Below are 25,617 nucleotides of genomic sequence, written 5' to 3' on the forward strand. Positions count from 1 at the left end.
AACCGGGCAGCAACCTGGTAAACCTCTTCTGCGTCCTCTCCAAAGCCTCAACATCCTTCCTGTAGTGGTGCATCCAGAACTGGACGCAGTACTGCAGGTGTGACCTAACCAGAGTCTTGTGGGTAAAATATTGAAAAACGAGCTGGTGTTTGGCAAAGGCTGATGCCTCCAGTACAGATAACCTGCTGGTTTAGCACACTGCTAATTGCAAAAGTTTCCTTTTCAAAAACAGCGTTTGTCTGCATTAGCACTAACTTTTAATGTTGTAAAGCGCTTTGGTGACTTTTGGAGAGAACAGATGTAGAACTACAAACACAAAATAATCTGCAGATGCTGTAAAAGATCAAAGCAACACTTTCAGTACGCTGGATGAACTCAGCAGGTCGGGCAGCATCAGTCAGAAACGACGAGTCTACGTTTCGGGTCAGAACCCTTCGTCAGGACTGAAGAATGAAAGATGGGGAAGGATTTGAAGAATGCTTGTAGTGTCAGTTGAAGGACCAGTAATTTGAAAGACAAAGGGGTGGGGGAGGGGAAGCATTGACGTCATAGCCCTGAAAACAATTGGTAGTAGAAGAAGGAGGCGGAACCATGAGGGAACCACCGCCTCCTTCTTCTACTACCCATTGTTTTCAGGGCTATGACGTCTATGTAGAATTACAACCGGATTTGTTGACAGTTCCTTCCCCATCTTCCCCCCCCGCCCCACCCAACAGATGCTGCTCAACCTGTTAAGTTCCTCCAGCAGGTTGTTTGTTGTTGCAGGTTCCAGAGCCTGCAGTCTGATGTGTGTCCAGCAAAAAAAAAATCATGACTGAAAAACAAACTACAAAATCAGGTAGCATCTGTAGAGGCAAAGGGGTGGTAAATGTCTTAGGCTGAGTCTTCATCAGTTCTGAGAGTGGAAAGGGGAGATGGCTGGAATGAAGAGTTGAGGGTGGGTGGGGGTGAGGTAGGAACTGGTAGACAATGGGTAAAACTAAGTAAGGAGCGATGAAACAGTATATGTAGATATATTGTCCCGTCATATAATCTGGAACAATGTACAGTATAATGGGACCACGAAGGATATTGGGACTACGAAGGACATAGGCACCACTAGACCTTACTGGGAAATTATTTGGCACAAGTGGTATATGTTAAAGGGTTGCTGCTGATGGCACAAGGTACTGGTTCACTTGTGGGTCCACCAGGGCAAAATTCACCTGAGACTCGGGTTAGAACCTACAGAATGTCGATCAGACAAACAACATAATGTTTCTGGCTTTTGTGTAAGGCAAGGAAGGCAATTTCACCGTAAAATATTCTCTATGGAGAATTCCCCCCGGATCAATCAAGTATGACTATGGAGAAGTAATTGAAGCCACTTCACTTCTAAATATGAAAGGCTGACATTATACATTCAATGGCCAATTTACTAGGTACACCTAGTAATGCAAGTATCCAATCAGCCAATTGTGTGGCAGCAACTTAATGCATAAAAGCACGGAGACATGATCAGGAGGTTCAGTTATTGTTGAGAACTAACATCAGAATGGGGAAGAAGTCGTCATCTCACAACCAAGGGATGGTGGAAATCCAAGCAATACCTACAAAATGCTGGAGGACTTCAGCAGGTCTGGCAGCATCTATGGAAAAGAGTAAACCATCAAGACGCTTACTCTTTTCCGTAGATGCTGCCTGACCTGCTGAGTTCCTCCAGAATTTTGTGTGTGTTACAAGAGTAGTCATCTGCTAGGTTGTGCAGATGAGGCCTGAAAAGATAGATGGTGTCAATTTGCATATACACAGTGGATTTCAGAAAAATGAGAAGTGACCGAATTAAGGACTAACCTGTTTTGAATCAGCATCCATGCACAATGCTGACAGCATTTCCGTGAAGGAGCCTGTCTTCCGCAAACGTGCCAGTGATCAAATTTGGTCAGGCCGTGGAGCTGTTCTAAAGGCATTGGTTATCTATTTTCAAGGAACAATATTAAAAGGATATAGAATTTGAGTTGAGAGTGTATGGCTTCATTTGAATAATACAGGCATAATTAGGAGTTCGGGCCACCATTTTCCTGTTGCAGGTAATTCCATGTGCAAAGGGAAACAGATTACAGAAGTTGCTTGAGTTTTATGGGAATTGCACTTCAAATTCAACAGGAACAGCTATTACGTCACTGCTAACTACAAAATCCAGATCATTGTTACATTTCTTACTGCAGTCTGCCTTCATATTGTATTTATGATTCTTCTTTTATCCTTCCCATTATTGCTTTCTCCTTAATTTCCTCACTCTGATAGTTTTCCTGTATTCTCCCACCTCCAGATCAAGATTATGAAGAACTTGTAACCTGGATGCATTAATGATGAGCAGCAAACAATGTGCTGGATTATCTCTGTGGGTCATTTCTCCAGGGATGCAGTGGTGGGGAGAATAGCAGGTGGCAGTTTTTTGTGTCTTCATTTCTCTTCTATCCTTCAGTTTGAATGGAGGTGTGCACTGTTGATATGTACACTCAATGGCCATTTTATTGTAGTCTTTGTCTGCTATAGCCCATCCACTTCAAGATTCGAAGTGTTGTCCTTCAGAGATGCTCTTCTTCACACCACTGTTGTAACGTGTGGTTGCTTGACTTACTGTCACCTTCCTGTCAGTTTGAACCAGTCTGGCCGTTCACCTCTTTCATCAACAAGATATTTTTGTCCACAGAACTGCTGCTCACAGGATGTTTTTGGTTCTTCTCACAAATCTCTGTAAACCCCAGAGACAGTTGTGCACGAAAATCCCAGGAGATCAGCAGTGTCTGAGATACTCAGACCACCCTGTCTGGCACCAACAATCATTCAACAATCACATTTCTTCCCCATTCTGATGTTTGGTCTAAACAACAACTGAACCTCTTGACCATGTCTGCGTGCTTTTCAATATCAGAATCAGGACCAATATCACTGGCACAGCTCATGAAACTTATTATTTTGCGGCAACGGTATTTTACAATGCATAATAATAAAAATAATAAATTACAATAAGAAATGTATATTAAAAATTATTATAAATAGTGCAAAAAAAGGAACAAAATATTAAGATAATATACATGGGTTCGTTCAGAAATCTGATGGTAGAGGAGAAGAATTTGTTCCTAAAACATTGAGTGTGTGTCTTCGGGCTCTTGTACCTCCTCCCTGATGGTAGCAATGAGAAGAGGGCATGCCATGGGTGATGAAGGTCCTTAATGATGGATGCTGCCTTTTTGAGGCATTGCTTTTTGAACAAGTCCTCGATGCTGGGGAGTCTAGTGCCCATGCTGGATCTGGTTGAGTTCACAACTATCTGCAGCGATTTGCGACTGCAATCCCCCCCCCATCCCAAATGGAAACGCAGGCCGTTAGAATGCTCTCCGTGGTACATTGTAGAAGTTTGTAAGCGTCTATTCAAACTCCTAATAAAATATTATAGCCGCTGTTGTGCTTTCTTTGTAATTGCATCAAATGTTAGGCCCTGGATAGATCATCAGAGATGTTGACACCCAAGAACGTGAAACTGCTCACCCTTTCCACTGCTGATCCCTCTATGAGGACTGGTGTGTGTCCCCTCAACTTCCTCTTCCTGAAGTCCACAATCAATTCCTTGGTCTTACTGACGTTGAGTGCACAGTTGTTGATGTGACACCACACAAACAGCTGATCTACTTCACTCCTGTTCGCCTCCTTGACAACGCCTGCAATTTGTGTCAGCGGCAAATTTATAGATGGCAATTGAGCTGTACGTTCCTGGGTGTAGAGAGAGTAGAGTACTGGGCTAAGCATGTATCCTTGAAATGTATTAGTGTTGATCGTCAGCAAGGAAGAGATGTTATCTTGATCTGTACTGACTGAGGTCACCTGATGAGGATGTCAAAAATTTAATTGCAGAGGGGATACAGAGGCCTAGGTTTTGGAGCTTGTTGATTAATACTGAGGGTATGATTGTAATGAACGCTGAGCTGTAATCAACAAACTGCAGCCTAATGTAGATAGTACTATTGTCCAAGAAACTGATAGTAGAGGGAAGCCAGAGGCCCATGAGCCAGTAGTCATCAGAGGTGAAGAGGGTCAGTAACTTTAAATTCTGGGGTGTCACTAACTCAGAGGACCTGTCTGGACCCATCATATAAATATAATTACAAAGAAAGCACAACAGCGCCTGTACTTCCTCAGGAGTCTGAGGAGATTCAATATGTCATAAAGAACCTTGGCAAACTTCTATTAGATGGGGGGTGGAAAGTGTGCTGACTGGCTGCATTGTTCCCTGGTATGGGAACACCAGGGTCTTTGAGCAGAAAACCCTACGAAAGGTAGTGGGGAAAGCTCTCCCACCTATTGAGCACATCTGCATGAACTGTTACCGTAGAAAAGTAGCATCCATCATCAAAGATACTCACCACCCAGGCCATGCTCTTTGCCATGAGGTAGAAGGTACAAGAGCTTCAGGTCTTGCAGCACCAGGTTCAAGATCAGTTACTACGCTTCAACCATCAGTCTTCTGAACAAAAGGGGGTAACTACACTCGTTCTACTTCTGGTGTTACCAAAACCAATGGTCTCACTTTAAGGACTCTTTATCTTGTGATTTCATGCTCTCGTTATTTGTTGCTATTTCTTTATATTTGCACTTGCACAGCTTGTTACCGTAGATCTTGTTTACAGTTACTATTCTATAGATTTGCTAAGTACACCTACAGAAAAAGAACCTCAGAGTTGTATGTATTCTGAAAATAAATTTTGCTTTGAACTTTGATCCGAGACCAAATGGAGAGCCAGTAAGATTGCATCTGCTGTAGACCTATTGTGGCGATAGGCAATTGCAGTGGGTCCAGGTCCTTGCAGTTTTATAAATTGAGTTACTGCCACATGATTGGCTGATTAGATATTTGCATTTAAAAGGTGATGTACAGGTGTAGCTAACAAAGTTGCCACTTAGTATATATGGACGAGACATACAGGATGTACACATGTCAAATATTGATATGTTAATGATTAACTCACAACAAAACATAGTAAATAACTCCTGGGATTTAAAAAAAATACTGCTGGGCAGTAAAGTTAACCATTGTGCTCTAAAAGAAGTCAATATATTTGCACATACATCAAGAAATGCGAGTTAAAAAAGATGGAAATTGATGAAATGTGTTGTTTTTTTCGCACTCTGTGTTTGTATATCTAATTTTTACCTACATAAGTTCTGTAAGACTGAATTTTATTCCTTATCTCAGGTTTTTGAGTAGTGATCTTTGAATTCTATAAGGGTAAACTTACGCAATCGGAACAGCTGTAATGTAGGGGTCACCTTTACTTATACAACGACTCCAGGCTGCTGGTTCACAGCGGGAAGCCAGTTAAGAAATTCACTTGAAAACTGGCAAGACAATCTCTTCAAATAATACTTGTACAATGATACTTTATCAAAGAATGTAACATTATTTCAACTTAATTAAAACAACAACCCTTTTACTTCTGCCTACAATGCCATTAGAATTCCCATGCCTGTAGACTGCACACTGTGAGGAAATTCCCTTTGACAGAAAAAGACCCCTTTGTAATCATCTCCACTTATTGGATTTTATGGAGGAAAAGAGGAAAATATTCCAATACAGGCAGTATGCTAGGATTGCAAGTCCACTGAACATGGGTAGACTTTAGTTATTTTTATTCAAGTCTAAAAGATGCATTTTATTTACAATGCAAATTGTTTACCCATAGGAAAGAAGCGCAATGGAGAACAAATATATCAACTGCTTTCCAAATGAAGTGGAACTTGATATGCCAAAAGAAATTTGGATGATGGTCGACCACCTGTATCGCAATGCATCACTCCAGGTTTTATTGTGAAAACAAGTTCACTGTAGTAACAATTCCAAAATGAGTCTTGATTTATATCCTTAATTTTTCATCCTGTCTTATGTGGTGTGCCTTTATTGACTCATTAATGCTGTTATTATTTGTAGGGGGATTTGTTCCAGCAACCAGGACTGAAGTCAGAATTTGAGGAGATAAGAGACTGTTTAGATACTGGAATACCAGAGTTTCTCCGTATCCTTTTCTAATTCGTAATTATGTTTTTATAGTGATTTGCAGATATCATTGTATTTTGAGTACTGAACAACAGCCAATAATTGATGCATCAAGACAGCAGGGTGTAAAAGACGTGCAGCAGAAAAGAGCAATTACGGAAGTTATTCTCTTTCATTAAACATATTAACGAGATCCTAACTGCACTCTTTGGGACCCCAAGGAAGAAAATAATTGTGAGATGTTTTTCAACAGTCGGGGCTTTATCAGTCTGCGATTTTCTATAGGAGTCTACATACCATAGGTAGTTTCTTATGTCAGTTGGATTGTTTGATCCTGGACTCCCTTTTGTTCTTTGAACTTCTGAGTCCTGTGAAAAGATTGCAGTTCTTTTGTTTCCGAGTCCTCGGTACCTGCCTTCATCAGAACCAGAACCTGGTTTAATATCACTGGCAAATGTCATGAAACTTGTTGTTATGTGGCAGCAGTACATTGCCATACATAATAATAAAACATAATTATTATTGTAAGCTGCAGTGAGAAGTATATGTATTAAAAAGTTAAATAAGAGAGGTGAAAAAAAGTAGTAAAGTAGTGTTCATGGGTTCAATGTCCATTCAGAAATTGGATGGCATAGGGGAAGAATCTGTTTCTGAATCATTGAGTGCGTGTCTTCAGGCTTCTGTACCTCCTTAATGATAGCAATGAGAAGAGGGCTTGTCCTAGGTGATGGGGATGGGGCTTAATGATGGACGCTGCTCTTTTGAGGCATCACTCCTTGAAGATGTCTTGGGTGCTGTGGAGGCTAGTGCCCGTGAGCTGACTGAGTTTACAATTCCCTGTGGCTTATTTCGATCCCTCATACCAGATGGCAACGCAGCCACCGGCAGTCAGTATGCAGCTGGTGGTCCACGGTGTATCTGTAGAAGTTTGCAAGTGTCTTTGGTGACATACCAAATATCCTCAAACTCCTTATGCAATATAGCCACTGTCTTGTCTCCTTTGTAACTGCATCGATATATTGGGCTCAGGATAGATCCTCAAAGATATGTCTAGGAATTTGAAATTGCATATTTGCACAAGGTCAGGAATGTTTTTGTATTAGTGTATGCATGTGCATAAAGTTTTCTTCTGCCTACGTATTAACATTGCCTACATTTCAGAAGTAAATAATAGCTTGTGAAGGACACTAAAATGTTTAAGGATGCAATAAAGACAAACTCTTTAGTTAAAATTAACCCCCAGTATCCATATAGTATCTTGACAAAGTAAATTTACTATCAAAGTATTTATTTGTCACCAAATACTACTGTACCTTGAGATTCATATTTTTTGCAGGCATTTACAGGAAATTAAAGGAATACAATAGAATTTATGAAAAATTGTACATAACCAAAGACTGACAAATAATCAACGTGCAAAAGAGGACAAATTGTATAAATAAAGAAGATCATTCTGAGAACATGAATAGTACAGTCCTTGAAAGTGAGTCTGTAGGCTGTGGAAAGTAAAGTTATCCACACTGGTGCAGGAGCCTAATGATTGTGGGTCATGTACTTGACAAATATTGTCCACAAAGTGCATATCACCTCAGACTAACCCCTTTGATTTAGATTAGCTTCTGGGGGAAAAAAAACAGTGCAATTAAGCACAAAAGCTGTTTATTTATTCACTTGTGGGATATGGACATCATTGACAATGCTGGCCTTTTTTTTTTACATAGTTATCACTATGTCACTAAAGAAGGCAATTCAACCTCAGGTTCGTGCTGGCTCCCATCCCCAATCTCTTTATTTCCCTGTGGGACTGCAGCTTACTTTGTTTCTGTTCCCTTTTCATTCTTTTCACCACTTATGTCCATTGAGCAGCAAATGTAAAATAATCTACTAGTGTTTCTACGGATGTGGCGGGATATCAGAACACTCAGCAGAAACTCCACAAAAGAACACACCCAGCTCAACGTTAAATTCCAGTCTCTGCAGCTTTGTAACAGTGACACTAAAATCTTTGCCACACCAAGACAAACTTGGCGTGGGTTTATGCCAGAACATAACTGCTGGTCAGCACTGACCAGCTCACCATCGTTGCTTCCGTTCCCGGGGGAGCTGCCCACATTGGCCACTGTGGACTGAAGTCCTTTATTATTCACGCGTAATAAAGCAGGAGGAAACTGGAGCATCCAGTTGCAGAGGGAACATGCAAATTCCCTATGGATATCATTGGACCTTAGGATTGAACCCAATTTGGTAGATCTGTGGGACAGCAGCTGTGCCAATCTGCAGTCCTCCATATGGAAACCTCTCTTTTGCTCTATTTGTTAGTGAGTATGTGAATAGACCTGGAATCATCCCAGTGTGAACTCTTATTGCTTTCATTCTATCCTCTGTAAGATTTCTAAATGGACACATTTACTTTCCAAGTGTAAGCTATGTGAAACTCCCCATCTTTTTCCTTAATGCGTATTTGCAGCTGGCAGTAACCATTCCATATGCGAAGCATTATTGCTCTTTCTAGATGCTCTTCCTGAGCCTGTCATCACTTACAATCTATATGACAAGTGTTTGGAAAGTTCCAGCAGCCGCACTCAGTCTGAGCAGGTAAATAGCCGAAATTGGGCTATCTGCATTCCCATTTTCGGTGTGTAAGCTTAATTGTAGGCAGCTCACAGCAGATCTAAGCAGAAGATGTTGGGAATACTCTGCAAATTTGGACTTCTGGTGCTTAAGAAAGGTCTTTGACCTGAGATGTTAATTCTGTCTCTGTCCATAAGTGCTGCCTGACCCTGCTGAGCCGACTGCTTCTAATTCTAATCTTCCCAGCATCTACAATTATCCACTTGTTATTTGCATGTGTCTCCTTGCTTCCATCCCTGATGGACGCTGTTGGGGATGAGTGAGAATTTCCTTAACTCTTTATATTGGAAGTGCTGAAGCCATAAATACAGAGCTTCACAGAAATCCCAATGCAGTTAGAAAGGGATCTGGAGAGAAGGGGGGTATGAATCTGAATAAATAATCCAAGAAAGAATGGGGAAGAAGTTTAATTATGGTATCAAAAAGCAGGATTTCAGTTAAAAGGTAGAAGGTCAAAGGCAAAACTCTCAGGATTATTCTATTCATCTGAAGCCCATTTTTATCAATACACCTATCTTCCTTTAGCATTGTGAGGAGGTTGCTGAGAAGCTTCTGGCTAAATGAATGGGCAAGGACATGGCAGATGGAATATAAGAGTGAGAGGTCATTCACTTTGGGTATAAACAAATAGAAAAGCACAGTAAGTTTTAAGTGGTGGGAGACTGAAGAGTTGGTATTAAGAAAGATCTGGGCATTGTTACACACAATCATTGAAAGTTTACATGCAAGTTCATTAGATAATTAAGAAGGCAAACTTATGCTGTCTTGAACTAAAAGAGAGTTTAGAGTACAACAGTAGAGTTGCCCTATTCAAAATATTTTTTATCTGGGGCCTGGTGAGACTGAATCTTGAGTATTGCATAATGACGTCATCACCCTTCCTTATGGATGATGTACATTTGATCGAGAGAGTGGTGTGAAGGCGTGTCTAATTGATTCTGGAGTGATATGTTTGTTGTGTGAGTAGAGGTTAGGTAGACTGGGCCAGTAGTGAAAAGCTCAGCAGATCAGGCAGTATCTATGGAGAGGAATAAACAATTGCCATTTTGAGTCAAGACCATCCAGACCAAGAACCTTCATCAGGACTGGTCTTGGCCCGAAACGTCAACTGTTTATCCCTCTCCAGAGATGTCCTCCTATTTCTTTTCACCGATGGGATGTGTTTAGACCTTTGGTGGTTTAGAGCCTAAACTTAGATCATAAGACAGGAGCAGAATTAGGCCATTCAGCCCATTGAGTCTGCTCCACCATTCCATCATGGCTGATCTACTGACCCTCTCAACCCCGTTCTTGTGCCCCTTCCCTATAACCTTTGGCGAATCAAGAACCCTCCGCTTTAAATGTATCCAGTGACTTATCCTCCACAACTACTCATGGCAATGTATTTCACAGATGCACCATCTACTAGCTAAAGAAATTCCTCCTCATCTATGTTCTAAATGGGTGTCTGTGCCCTCTGGTCCTAGACTCCCATAACTGTAGGAAACATCCTCTCCACATCCACTCTATCGAGGCCTTTCAATATTCGATAGGTTGCAATGAGATCCTGCCCCCCCCCGCCCCCCATTCTTTTGAACTCCAGTGAGTACAGGCCCAGAGCCATTAAATGCTCCTCATACGTTAGCCCTTTCATTCCCGGATTCATTCTTGTCAACCTCTTCTGGACCCTCTCCAATGCCAGCACATCTTCTCTTAGATAAGGGGCTCAATATTCCAAGTGAAGTCTGACCAATTCCTTATAAAGCCTTAGCATTATATTCTTGCTCTTCTATTCCTGTTCTCTTGAAATGAATGCGAACATTGCATTTGCCTTCCTTACCACTGGCTCAACTTGCAAATTAACCTGCAGGAAATCCTGCACGAGGACTCGCAAGTCCCTTTGCACCACTAATTTTTGAAATTTTACCCTCTTTAGAAAATAGTCTACGCCTTTATTTCCTCTTCCAAAGAGCACGACTTTAGGATATATAAATCCCAGTGGACATGGGAGAAAATCAGTGATAAAGAAAAGTAGACTTACAGTGCCTGTAAAAAGTATTCTCTCCCCCTTGGAAGTTTTCAGGTTTTATTGTTTTACAACATTGAATCACAGGGGATTTAATTTGGTATTTTTGACACATCAACAGAAAAAGACTCTTTTATGTCAAAGTGAAAACAGATCTCTACAAAGTGATCTAAATTAATTACAAATATAAATCTCAGTTGAAACCCCTTGACTGCACACAGGTTTCCAAAAACAGATCTCCTTTTAACTAAAGCCAATTGGCAGCACCAGTGATGATTTGGTGTGTGATATTAAAGGGGAGTGAATACTTATGCAATCAATTATTTTGTGTTTTATATTTGCAATTAATTTGGATCACTTTGTAGAGATTTATTTTCACTTTGAGACTTAACAGTCTTTTGCTGTTGATCAGTGTCAGAAAAGCCAAATTAAATGTCATAAAGGATGGTGAGCTTGGTAAGGAACGTTGATGAAGGTAGTCAGCCGTGGGCTGATAGAACGGTGGACAGAAAGGTGGAGCTGAATGACCATCATTAACAGTGCTCGCTTCCAAAGCCATGATACTGCTCTGCTCCACCTGTTCCCAACCCCATCGCCGTCTTTTGTTTGCCCCAGTGCATTCTTCATTGGATCCAGTCCGTTCACTTATCTCTGCTCATGCAGCCTTCAACTGCTTTTCTCCCCTAGTTCTTCCAATTCTCTAGTTTCTCTCTTATTTTAATTGCCCTCCAAAAATCCACGGCTTTGAACAAATTTTAATTCAACTGCCCTTCAGAACATTTGATACCCACATCATTTCTCCACTGAGAAGTTCTTTAGGATGCTTTTCTATGTTAGATATGTTGTATGAATGTGGTTTTATTGATGAATTCTTTAATTAGTGTACTGGAGAAGAATTTTTTTGTTAATCCATCCTAGTGTATCCTACATTTTTGCTGTTCTTTCTCTTTAATTAGGTTATCTCCATGCTGTCTCAGTGCCATAGGAAAGTATTCAATTATTTAATAGCTTTCCTTCGAGAACTTCTGAAGAATGCAAATTCCAACAACCTTGATGTTTCTACACTTGGTAAGCTACATTTGGGCAATTATAGGCAACTGTGTTGGGGAAAAAATAAAATCAAAGTCTAACTTGAGAATTATATATTGAGAGTTAGATGATATGATGGCCTAGAGCTTCATATTCTTGGTGAGATCACTGTAGCACAACTGTAAGGTTTGAGAAGCCGCTGTTACTTTGCCTTTAAGTCTCATTTACACGAGGGAGTGCAGAGTTTCAAGAGAGTTATGATTTAAAAGTGGAACTTCTGCTGGTAGGAAATGGAACTTGGCTAATTGAGGAAGTGAGCCAGTTAGATCTTGGGGCATTTGACAAGCTGGGAAGGTCAAACTATCAGATGATTGGGCCGGGAGTGGGGAGAGAAGCTCCATGCTGACAGCATTGAAGATTAGGATTGAATCTGGGTCACCAGAGCTGTGTGGTAACAGTTATTATAGCTATGCTACTGTGGCATTCTTTTTAATCACCTGTAGCTTTTGCTTGAATTTAAGAACTAGAGCTTCAGTATGTTCGGGGTTACTTTAAATCTTGTTAGTTAATGAATCAAGTTTATAGTTTTTTTTCCTGATGCAATGTTGGTTCATAGAGTCATGAAACTCTATAGCACAGAAACAGGCCTTTCAGCCCATCTAGTCTATACCGAACCATTAATCTGCCTAGTCCCATTGACCTGCACCTGGACCAACCCCTCCCATTCATGTACCTATCCAAATTTTTATAACCCATCTACCACCCTCACCACCCTCTGAGTGAAGAAGTTCCCTGTCATGTTCCCCTTAAACATTTCACCTTTCACCCTTAACTTATGACCTCTAGTTGTAATCACACCCAACCTCAGTGGAAAAAGCCTGCTTGCATTTACCCTTTCTATACCCCTGATAATTTTGTATACTGCTGTCAAATCTCCCCTCAATCCTCTACATTCTAGGGAATGAAGTCCGAGCCAATTCAATCTTTCCCTGTAACTTCGGTCCTCAAGTCTCAGCAACATCCTTGTAAATTTTCTCTGCACTCTTTCAATCTTATATCTTACCTGCAGGTATGAGACCAAAACTGCACACAATACTCCAAATTAGGCCTCAGCAACATCTTGTACAATTACAGCATAACATCCCAACTCTTGTACCCAATACATTGACTAATGAAGGCCAATGTGCCAAAAGCTTTCTTTACAACCCGTCTACCTGTGACACCACTTTCAAGGAATCTGTATTCCCAGATCCCTCTGTCCTACCTCCCTCCTCACAGTGTTAGGCCTACCCCAGTTGGTTCTCCCGAAGTGCAACACCTCACACTTGTCTGCATTAAGTTCCGTCTTCATTGTTCTAGCCGGTCCAGATCCCACTGCAAGCTTTGATCATTTTCCTCACTAGCCACTGCACCCCCAATCTTGGTGTCATCTGCAAACTTGATGATCCAGTTAACCACATTATCATCTAGATCGTTGATATAGATGACAGACAACAATAGACCCAGCACCAATCCCTGTGGCACACAACTAGTCACAGGCCTCCACTTAGATAGGCAAGCATATGCAACTACTTTCTGGCCACTTCTGCGTAGCAAATGTCTAATCCAATTTACTACTTCATCATGAATGATAACTGACTGAACTTTCATGACCAACCTCCTGTACAGGACCTTCTCAAAGAGCTTGCTGAAGTCTAATTAGACCATGTTGCCTTCATCAACTTCAGTGGTAGCTTCCTCGAAAAACTCTAAACGATTGGTTAGATATGACTTGCCATGCACAAAGCCATGTTGATAATCCCTAATCAGTCCCTGTCTATCCAAACATTTATATATTCAGTCCCTTAGAATATCTTCCAATAACTTTCCCACTATTGATGTCAGGCTCACCTGCCTATAATTGTCCTGGCTTATTCGTGGAGCAATTCTTAAACAATGGGACAGCATTAGCTATCCTCAAACGCTCTGGTACTTCACCTATCACTAAGGATGATTTAAATATCTCTGCTAGGGTCCCTGCAATTTCAACACTAGCCTCCACGGGGTCTGAGTGGACACATTGTCATGCCTTGGGGATTTATCCACTCTAACTTGCCTCAAAATAGGAAACACCTCCTCCTCTGTAATCTGTGTAGGGCCCATGGCCTCTCTGCTGCTTTGCCTCATTTCTATAGACTTTGTGTTCGTCTCCCAGATAAATACAATGCAAAACATCCATTTATGATCTCCCCCAGCACTTTAGGCTCCATGCATAGATCACCATTCTGATCTTCCTGAGGACCAATCGAGTCCCACGCAATCCTTTTGTTCTTAATAAATCTGTGGATTCTCCTTCACCTTGTCTGCTGGAGCAATCTCTTGTCTTCTTTTAGCCTTCCTGATTTCCTTCTTAGGTGTACGTTTCCTGTACTCCTCAAGTACCTCATTTGTTCCTCCCTGCTATGCTATGCACCTCTTTTTTGTTTTCTTAACCAGGAACTCAATATCTCCCGAGATCCAAGGTTCTGTTAATCTGTCATCCTTTCCTTTTGTTCTTACAGGAACACATAAACTCTCAAAATTTCACTTTTGAAGGCCTCCGATTATACCACTAGATGAACTCTCCAGTCTGTCCTGACTGTGCACATTTCCCCTGACTCGTAATCCCATCCCTCCCACTCTATCACGTCTAAAACAACAGAACCCTGGAACACTGAGCTGCCAGTCCTGTCTCTTCTAGAACCAAGTCTCACTCACAGCTGAAACACGAGGAATTCTGCAGATGCTGGAAATTCAAGCAGCACACATCAAAGTTGCTGGTGAACACAGCAGGCCAGGCAGCATCTCTAGGAAGAGGTACAGTCGACGTTTCGGGCCGAGACCCTTCGACGAAGGGTCTCGGCCCGAAACGTCAACTGTACCTTTTCCTAGAGATGCTGCCTAGCCTGCTGTGTTCACCAGCAACTTTGATGTGTGTTGCTCATTCACAGCTACAGTGTCATGATTCCATATGCTGGTCCATGCCTTAAGTTGATCCGCCTTTCCTACAATACTCCTTGCGTTGAAATACACACAGCACAGTCCCACCATGCTCATGCTCAGCCTTCTGATTCCTTATCTTGTATGTAGGCTTAACAACATCCTTCTCCACAGGCACTTCACTATCTGTTCTGGTGTTCTGGTTCCCATTCCCCTGCAACTCTAGTTTAACCCACCCACACACCCCCCAGCCCCCAGTAAAGCGCTAGCGAACCTTCCCGCTCCTGTTCAGGTGTAAACAGTCCCTTCTGTACATGTCCCAGCTTCCCTGGAAGAGAGTCCAATCATCCAAAAAATCTATCTCCCCCCGCCCCCCTTCCTGCACCAACTCCTTAGCCAAGTGTTAAACTGTATGATCTTCCTAATTCAGGCCTCATTAACATGTGGCACAGGTAGCAATCCTGAGATTACAACCCTGAAGGTTCTGTCCTTTAATTTAGCACCTAGCTTCCTGAACTCCCCATGCAGAACCTTGTCACCCAACCTGCCCATGTCATTAGTACCAGTGTGGACCAGCACCTCTGGCTTCTCCCTGGCAGGTTGTTTCTTCCCCAGCAGTATCCAATGTGGTATACTTATTATCATATATCATATCATACATTATCATGCATTATATCACACATTATCATGAATAGCTATCATATTTATTTTATTGTACAAAGACCAAAATGTGCTCAAAATAGTTTCATATAAGAACAAGCAGTCTGACTATAACAGGTGTAAGTTATTCCAGAATACTGGATTGTTGAGCGATTGTAGAAATAAAACATTTTTAGTAAGTGGTATAATGCACCCGATCAAAAGAATTGTCATTTTGTGAACAAATAGATTTACCGTATTAAAGAATGCAAATTAAAGCATCAACTTTGGTACTAGCAGTCAGAATTACAACCAACAATTTAAAGCTTATAAGTCACTCTCTTCTCTCTACAGCGAGCATCTTCGGATCTCTATTGCTGAGACCACCTCCCAATGCAGTAAATAAGTATGAGTCAATTGCTTGTAAGAAGGCAGCACAGCTATTCATTGCACACTTTCTTATACAGAAGGATGGTTGCTGAAGTAACTTAACCTGACCAACATAGTTTATTTTATAAAGTTCAATAAAATTGTACAATTTGCAGACGAGACTATTTTTTTATTAAATTGAAGACAAATGTAGAGCAATGCAAATATTTTGATATTTGGAAGCAAGAATTCTGATGTTTGTACTGTAACTTTCTATTAGTGTTTGAGCTGGAGAGATTCTCCCTGCCTCTATTTTGTCAAAGTTTGATGAACTTGTGTTAATATCTCATTTTTGTTATGCATCAAGTGCAGAGCACTGATGGTTTTGTATGTTAATAGTTATTTACTGGTTACAAGTGAAATTCTCACAGATTACTCCATGCTCAGTTTATCTGGGCAAAATGTTTTACCTATTTTCCATTACAGTTAGTGACAAAGCTGCCCTTTAAACTGTATTTTACACACTAGCCCTGAGTATGTAGATCTCTTATGATAGAGACAGGTGACCTCCTGCATCAGAAATTTTCTATAATTCTATGAAATGGGAAGACTATAAAGGACCACTCCTTGATGGCGATTTCTGGGTATCACCCCGTTAGAAAAAGGTGAAAGCAATGACTGATTTAAGGTTATCAAAATTTTGCTTGCAATGAATCTAACCCAAACACTAGAAAGAATTGGGAGAAAATGGTAATCATGTCATTACGACTGAAAAGTTACAACTGCAGCTTAAGCTGTGGGAATGTGGAGATTGAACTACAGTCATTTGAAGTTTGCTTAGCCATTAAATATAGCTGCTGTCTTTTGAAGCTGATACAATGATGAGACTATACCTAGTAAAATATTAGAGCTTTTTTTTATTGCAATACAAACCAAGATTGATTCGTGTACAGAAATTTTTCTTAATCAAAGTTTAGGACCAACACATAAAAATGCAATCTCTACAAGAATTTTGGATAGATGAGTGTGATTACCAGCTCTCATTTGGAATTTTTTTTCCCCTTCGGCTATTTTGAAACAGATTTGGGAAGCACATGAAGCATTTACTTATCATAGTTCGGTCTGATAATATATTTCCCAAGAAATGTAAATATAGGGTTTTTACCAACATGAGATTTCAGCATGAGTTTTTAAATCATTGACCTGTAGACCTTTCATTCTAGATAAACAAGCAATGAGTATCATTAAATTATTTTAAATGATTTAACCTGAGCAACATTGCTGTTTTTGGGTAAAATATTTAACCCAGCATTAAATCTTATTGGGAGAATGTAGTAGGTTTGACTGAGATTCTTTTCACTTTAGGTATTTTACTTTGGCAAACAATTGTAACTGGGATAAGTTGCAGTGAATTTTCAGAATCAGAATCAGGTTTAACATCACCGGCATATGTCATAAAATCTGTTGTTTTGTAGCAGCAGTGCATTGCAATACATAATAAAAACTATAAATTGCAATAAGTGTATATATATGAAAAAATTAAACAGGTAGTGCAAAAAGAGGGGGGAAAGTACTGTGTTCATGGGTTCGTTGTAAATTCGGAAATCTGATGGTGAGGGGAAGAAAGTGTTCCTGAGATGCTGTGTGTATATTCAAGCTTCTGTAACATTTTAATTTTTCCATTGAAATCACACTTGGATCACTTGCATTTCAATCTCAGGTCTACCATAATGAGGCTTGTACCATATTGTAAATTATTTCTGGCATTGCAGTTACACAAATTGCTTCAGTTCATTTAATCCCTGTAATAGAGACATGCTTTGTGGTTGTTCTTTTTGTTTTGCAGATGCATTCCATTTGCTTTCCACAATATTAAATATCTCAAATTGTTCTAAAGCTTCACTTTAATGATTATCTGGTAATGAGTGGTCTTTTGTGATAGATAAAACTTGGCTGATTTATTATCCCTCTAAACACCATTTTCCCGCCTTCTTCCCGTAACCTTTGACATCCTTACTAATAAGGAGCCTATCAACCTCTGCTTTAAATATACCCAATGACTAGGCCTCTGCAGTTGTTTGTGGTAATGAATCCCACAGGTTGACCACCCTCTGGCTAAAGAAATACCTCCTTACCTCTGTTCTAAACAGATGTCCTTCTATTCTGAGGCTGTGCCCTCTGATCATAGATGCCCCCACTGTAAGAAACATCCTCTGCATGTCCAATCTATCTCGACCTTTCAATATTCAATAGGTTTCAATGAGATCCTCCCTCATTCTTCTGAACTCCAGCAGGTTCAAGTTTATAGTCATTCAACTGTACATGTGCATACCGCCAATCGAGGCCACATTCCTTCAGACCAAGGTGCACAACACAGAATTCACACATGTAACATGTAAAGTAATATTATCACACATAAATTAAAAAATAAGGTGCTTATATGATATAAGTGCAAAAGTAAACAGTATAATGCTACTGGTGCTTCATACATGATGAGACCTGGGTGGTGGCAAAGCCATCAGATGCTCCTCATTTGTTAACCCTTTCATTCTCATGAAACGCCTCTGGGCCTTTTCCAATGTCAGCACATCCTTTCTTAGATAAGGGGCTCAGGACTGCTCGCAGTACCCCAAGTGCAGTCTGACCAAAGCCTTATAAAGCCTCAGCAATACATGTTGCTTTTATATTCTAGTTCTCTCAAAATGAATGCTAACTTTGCATTTGCCTTCCTTATCACTGATTTGACCTGCAAGTTAAATGTGTAAGGAATCCCAAGTCCCTTTGCAAGTCTGATTCCTGAATTTGCTCCCCATTTAGAAAATAGTCTTTGCCTCTATTCCTTCTACCAAAGTGCATGAGCATATACTGCAATGCTCTGTACTCCATTTGCCACATCTTTTCCCATTCTCCTAATATGTCTAAGTCACCCTGTAATGTCCCTGCTTCCGCAACTTTACCTTCCCCTCCACATATCTCTGTATCTGCAAACGTGGCCGTAATTCCGTCATCCAGTAACATGGAAAAAGTGATCTCAACACTGACCCCTGTGGAACATCACTAGGCACTGGCGCCCAACCAGAAAAGGCCCCATTTATTCCCACTCTTTGTTTCCTGCTAGTCAGCCAATCTTCTATCCATGATTGTATATTTCTTGTAATACCATGAGCAGCCTCACGTGCAGCACCTTGTCGAAGGCCTTCTGAAAATCCACGTAAGCGAGATCCCCTGACTTTGTCTATTCAGCCAGTTATTTCCTCAAAGAATTCCAACAGATTAGTCAGGCACGATTGCTGCTTAGTCAGGCATGTTGACTTTGGCCCATTTTGTCATGCGCCTCCAAGTACTCCAAAACTTCATCCTTAATAAATGGACTCCCAACATCTTCCCAACCACTGAGGGCAGGTGACTGGTCTAAAATTTCCTGACTTTTGCCTCCCTCTCTTCTTAAAAAAAACAGAGAGACACTTGCAGTTTTTCAGTCCTACAGAAACATTCCAGAATTTAGTGATTCCTGAAAGATCACTGTGAATGCCTCCACAATCTCTTCAACTACCTCTTTCAGAACCCTGAGGTGCTGCCCATCTGATCCAGGTGACTTGTATACCTTCACACTTTTCAGCTTCCCAAGCATCCTCTCCTACACCCACTTTTGCCCCCGTCACTCCCGAATTCCTGAAATACTGTTGGTGTCTTCCACAGTGATGACTGATGCAAAATACCCGTTGAGTGTGTCTGCAATTTCTTTATTCCTTATTGCTACCTTTCCAGTATCATTTTCTAGCTGTCCAGTCTCTCCCTCCCCTTTCTCTCCCCCCCTTCCCCTTCTCCCTTCCCCCTCTCCCTCCTCCCCACTCCCCCCTCCATCCTCCCCACTCCCCTCTCTCCTTCTCTTCCCCTCCCCACCTCTCTCCCTCCCCCTCCCCTCTCCCCCTCCCCCTCTCCTCTCCCCCTCCTCTCTCCTCTACCTGTCCTCTCCCTCTTCTCTCTCTGCCCCTCTCTCCATCTCTCCCACCCTCCTCTCTGTCCACCCCTTCCTCTCTGTCCACACCCCCCTCCCTTTCCACGCACCCCTTTCCACACCCCTTCTCCCTTTCCACACCCCCCTCCTCCCTTTCCACTCCCCCCCTCCTCCCTTTCCACTCCTGCTCCTCTCTTTCTACCCCTGCTCCTCTCTTAACCCCCCCCCCCCATGTCTTCGCAGAAATAATTGGACGGAGTTAATAGAGAAGGTGGAGGTGGTCAGCTGCTGCGTTGAAGAGGCAGGTTTTAATAAAGTACAAAGAAAACAAAGTTAAGGAGGTCAGGGATGTAAGGATTGTATATCAAAGCAGATGGGTGAACAAAGATGTGCCAAACTGCCTTTTGTGTTGGCAGTAATCCTGGATGCAATCTTAATCCCAGTATTTGGAAACATTTACACCTTAACTTTGAACTATAATGTCTAAACCTATCATATCAAAGCAACTGCTGTTATAGCAGAGGTGAAAAGAATACAGGTCCCCCCCCCACCCAGTTTACAAATGCCCGATTTACATACAGTCAACATATGAATCAGCGTTTGCAACTGGCAGCATGGCTTTGCCAGTTGTGTAGGGATGCAAGCTGCTCTTGATCCTAGCCGAAATTTTGCCACATCAACCCAAGAAGCATGTATTCCAGTGAATATGCTGGTGTCCATTTTGTGAACTGTATCTAGAGGCATAATATTTATATGCCAGCAGAAATGCCCTTTATCAATGGCATTTAAAACCTTTAGTAAAATCCTTTTTTAAAAAAAAGGAATTACTATTAGTCCCAGAAAGGACTGGGCTAAATTTATCAATGTCAGCTTCATTATTAAAAATGACTTCTCCAGACCATGGGGTAAGGCCTCTCCTCCCCGTATGAACTTGGTTCATGGCTGCACTTCCAAGTCGCAAATGGGTTACCAACAGTTCTCAGGAGTGGAACCTTGCCTCAGCCTGGGGAGTATCTGTATACAGCTTCACTATTGAGTGGATGTCCTCCAATACCTGAAATGTAAATCTGGGACAAGATGTAATGGAGTATGGTGCCCTGTGACATCCCGGAGTATTCAAAAGAGCAACTATGATACTGATAAAATTCATAAACGTGAAATCTGCAGATTCGGGTCCCTGGCATTTAATGTTTGTACTTTTCAACCACAAAGAAACTGCTCAGCCGGTGGCATCAACGTGAAGGTGATGAACAGCAGAATTGTGATTCTTCGTGAGAATGCATCAGAAATTGTGTGTAGTGGGACGCACCTTCAATTCTGTCAATTTCCGCTCTCATTGGTGTTGCAGTGGGGATTTGCTTTTGTGAATTAATTATGAAATGAACACACAAAATCAAACGAGAGCATACAATACAGCATAAATTAGTGGGAATCTAGAAAACTGGGAGGCTTTAAAAAACAACAGAAGAGAAATGAAAAAGCAATAAGCAGAGAAAAGGTATATATAAAACCTGCCTTTTAATGCAACATATGGTCACTTGTACCATACTTTTTTTTCATACAGCATACTTTTTCAATGTCCAATTATTTCTGGGAAGACTTTGATAAAATGTCCCAAATATGTTATTCTACTTAAGACATTATATAAGCTGTTGTTTAATTCATGTTTAACAAATATTATTGTATAGTTAATCCTTAGCTTTACAACTAATATATAATTCCATTATTTTATAATGGTTTTAACTGAGAATAGTAGTGGCCTGCATGTGTTTCTTCACTGGGGAGATATTGGAACAGAGGGACAAACATTTGGCTTCAGAGATCCTGCGAGCAGAGGGGTGGAAAGAATTCGGCAAGGAGTTCAAGACCTTTAGACTCATTGCACCCAAAATTGTGGCTGCTATTGGTTTAGCAGTTAAAATATGGGACACTCAAGCAGCCAGAATCGAAAGGGCACAGATACTTGAGGGGGAAGATTAGTGCGATTTGAAAGCAAGCGTAGGAATTTTGAAATTGGAGTACTTTCCACTCAATGTAACATAACCTGCCCAAGTTAATAATGCAATATTTCATTGTCAAAGTTGTAACTAATATCCTAGATAAATCAGAAAAACAATGTGTATATAGTGGCTTCATATTAGCTCGAGGCAGCAATGGTATATTACTGTATAAAATCTGGCAGGATGATCAGCTCGTACAGCATAAAGAAAACTTCTGAAAGGTACATAAAGTGAGATAAAACAGGGGAATAATGAAAACAAAAGTCATATTGGAAATAACATTCACATTACACAGCCGGCTGTGTCTCCATGCCCCATCAATGTAACGTGCAAATTGATTCACATAGCTCTTGACATGATTGATCCACTGTTGGAGCAGATGAGGTATGTTAGTTTGTACCACAGTTAAGTTTCAAGCTGTCTGAGAGCAGACCAGCCTCCAGCTTTGTCAATCAAGGACATAGTATTTTTTTAAAAGCGGCCCATCCATTCTAATTAAACCTGCAGTGTGGAGATGCTGATTCAGGATCTATTGAATATTCCAACATTGCTTTATAGGATTTCCAGTGGTGACACAGTGTCAGTGTCATGAGTTCTCATGGCTGAATGGTGTAGCTCAGTATTTCATCTTCAAAGCCATGAGCAAAACCCACAAAATGCTGGAGGAACTCAGCAGGTCAAGCAGCACCTAGAGAAGGAATTGAAGAGTTGCCCAGGAAATAAAGGGTTCCCCTCCCTGGCCTTATGACCTGCCCATCACCTCCCTCTGGTTCCCTGCCACCTTCCCTTTATTCCATGATCTACTGTCCTCTCCTATCAGATTCTTCCTTCAGCCCTTTGCGCCTTCTACCTATCATCTCCTAGCTTGTCACATCATTCCCTTTCACCCCTCCCACAAATTTACCTTCCCCCTCTCACCTATTACCTGCCACTTGTGTTTCTTCCCCTCCCCTACCTTTTCTATTTTGGCTTCTGCTGATGAAGAGTCTCTGTCTGAAATATCAACTATTCATTTCCCTCCATAGATGCTTCCTGCTATGTTGCATTCCTCCAGCATTTTGCACGCATTGTTCAAAGTTTCCGGCATCTTTGTCTCCGTTGTGGCAGTGTAACCTCTGCTTTGTGTGGCAGAAATCATATCATCCACTTTTCAAGTTTCTGGGAGAGAAGATGTTGATTAAAACATGCCACTAAAGGCTGAACAGGAATTATCTTCTTGAAAGGAGCTTCAACAAAATTGCAGAGGAACTGTTGTTATTTATAGGGGTCTTTATTTAGCCACTGCTGAAAATTCTGCTGGTTCATAGCAAATGGGCTATTACACAACATTTTTATCAAGTCAGCTGATAGCTCTGAATTGAATTATTTCTTACATCCTTTGCATACATGAGGAGTAAAAATGTTTACGTTACGTCTCCGTCTAAATGTGCAATGAGCCTTGAGACTGGGATTCTGTTCTGTAATGATGGAGGATCAACCAAGGGTGTTCATTGATGTGATTGAATTGAAAACTATTTGTACATTGGTGGATGTCTTTGTCACTGTTCATATTATCTTGCTTGTCAGTGCACAGCACAAATAAACATTATTTAATATACTTGTGTACTGCTTTTGGTACTGTGACTTTGACTCAAAGTTGAACATTTTGCAAGCTCTGAACAATTTCTGTGTTTCTTTTATATTTGTATTGCCCCTCACATCCCTTCCTTCACCATATTGTTACATTGCACCAGGTCTCTACTTTCACAGCAACATTCCTGCGCCATGATAAATCTTGGTGGAAGACAGCCTTTTCTATTAAGGCTATGATATCCAGCTTATTCAGGGCTTCAGGGATTCTGCCAGCCCAATTTGAGTTCAGGAAGAAAGATCAAATAATTAGTTTAGCAGACTTGATTGCCATTCATGCAAGTCCCATTCTTAAGGAACTCTCAAGGATAGTATCAGGCATTGTGCATGTTGATCCACGTATTCCATCATTGCCCTTACATACATTTCCTGTGAGTTCCTCAGTTTCCTTTCACAGTCCAAAGATGTACCAGTTGGTAGGTTAATTGGTCATTGTAAACTATCTCGTGATTAGGATAGGGTTAAATCGGGGCGGGGTGGGGGTGTTGCTGGGCGGTGTGGCTCAATAGGCTGGAAGAGCTTGTTCCTCACTGTATCTCAATAAATAAAAATATCTCCTAGACGGGGAAATTACAGAAATGTTAGACCGTTGGTCACTCCCTGCAGCAGATCCAGTCTCTAATTTGCTTTTGTAGTACTGTATTTATGTGGTTGGTCAAATGAACCCAGGAAATGACCCTTAATATGCAAGTTATATAAAACCCCACAGTATGAGTACAGGAGCATCTCATACACTGACAAAGGAAGTCACTTTCAACCGATCTCTGCGAGTGTTAAGAGTAATCGTGTGGGTTAAGGTGCAGCAGAGCGAGGGTGAACTCTTCAACATGATTAGTCTGTGCTTCAAGTGAAGATGCAGGAATGGCACAGGTGGTTGCTCTGGGAATGTGTGTATATAACTGAATACGAGAGTGGTGTGGTATTTACATGGAATCACCGGCTTAGGAAAAGTTACAAGCAAATCTTATGAAAGAGCGAAGTTTCTTCACTGAAGGAAAGTCATTAGTGCAAGAGGAATTAATTGTGGCATGAATAGTGCTACTGAAAGCCCATTTAATGCAGTGGTAGGAAAATTAAAGTCAACTTAGCACCACCTGAAATATTTCAAAGCGATAAATTTTATATAATCAGAGTTAACAATTATATTGTTAATTTGAAAGATCTAGTGGTACATTATCATTTTGAAAATGCCTGCCCTAAGGTCAAATTTGTGGATGAGTTATCTGATAGGGTGTATAGAATAAGATGGTTAATACTTTGGGTAGTGCAATGTGGATTTATTGACAGGAAATAATTTTAGTAACCATCACAATAGATTGTGGGGTATCAATAGATACAGAATATTTGGATTTCATGGAGATCTTTGATAAGATAGCATACAAGATGAGCTTGATGGTGAATATTACAGGAATTGGTGCTGTAGTCCAAGCTGTTCATAATCTATATTGAGGATATGATTGAAACACTGTAATATATCAACATTTGTTGATAATACAAAGCTGGTGCAAGTGTGGGTTGGGAGAAGAATGCATGGGGGATATAAAAAGGTTAAGTAAATGAACAAGGGATTTGAAATATTTACAGAAAAATGTGACACCATCCACATTTGGAAGAAAAAACATTGACATAACATTATATACAGTACATAATTCCACAATTAGGAACAACGGAGAATTTGAAATATATAAACGTCAGTATATCACAATAAGGTGATTTTTTTTTTCCAAGCCTGAATTTACATCAGGCTCTTGACTAACCTTTTTGTGAAGATTTTTTCATTTATAGGGAGAATAAATATATCAGTAATAAAACCAGTAAAGAGTTCTAACAAAACGGCATAATCATAAATGTGGTTAGATGGTAGAATGTAGTGCCACAAGGAGAAACAGGAACAAATTGGTCAGATTAGGAAAGACTAGGTAAATTCATGAGGGAGAATGCATTAGGAGGATTTTCTGCTGGGTTACATCTAGGAGGTTAGGAGCAGACTTCTTTTAGAGACAATTGTAAACAGAATTTTGCCCAGAGGACCTGTATTTGTTCTGTAAAATATGTTGTTGAGAAATTACAGGGCATCTGACAGAGTACACTGGAATGATGTTGATACTGATGAACAATTTTTGTTTTGTTCCACTGTAGCAAAATTCATTTGGGATTTAGGTTCAAATTATTAAGCACTGCACAATTTTGCACTCTCAGATGTAGTGGTGAAATTGGGGAGATTGGCGTGATTAAGTGGCAAAGGAATCACTGATAGGGGATAACAGCGATGGGCAGGGTGGAAGGCAAATGAAAAAGGACAGTGGCAGAAATCAGCAACACCTGAAGAGGCAGAGGCAGGGACGATTATAGGGCCGGTCACAGA

General features: G+C 40.8%; 1 protein-coding gene across 6 annotated transcripts in view; it reads left to right on the forward strand.

Moving 5' to 3' along the window:
* Nucleotides 1-23,189, forward strand: part of inpp5b (inositol polyphosphate-5-phosphatase B) — a 194,646-nt gene extending 171,457 nt beyond the window's left edge. For all 6 annotated transcript variants that reach the window (XM_063033907.1, XM_063033909.1, XM_063033908.1 and 3 more), the window contains 5 exons: nucleotides 5,724-5,840; nucleotides 5,969-6,053; nucleotides 8,502-8,629; nucleotides 11,627-11,738; nucleotides 15,651-23,189. In XM_063033907.1, the coding sequence (XP_062889977.1) occupies nucleotides 5,724-5,840; nucleotides 5,969-6,053; nucleotides 8,502-8,629; nucleotides 11,627-11,738; nucleotides 15,651-15,778 (570 nt within the window). In that variant the 3' untranslated portion in view covers nucleotides 15,779-23,189. The remainder of the gene's footprint in view (nucleotides 1-5,723; nucleotides 5,841-5,968; nucleotides 6,054-8,501; nucleotides 8,630-11,626; nucleotides 11,739-15,650) is intronic.
* The last annotated feature ends 2,428 nt before the right edge of the window (nucleotides 23,190-25,617 follow it).

The sequence above is a fragment of the Mobula hypostoma genome, chromosome 26 (genome assembly GCF_963921235.1).
Source record: "Mobula hypostoma chromosome 26, sMobHyp1.1, whole genome shotgun sequence".
Classification (NCBI taxonomy): domain Eukaryota; kingdom Metazoa; phylum Chordata; class Chondrichthyes; order Myliobatiformes; family Myliobatidae; genus Mobula; species Mobula hypostoma.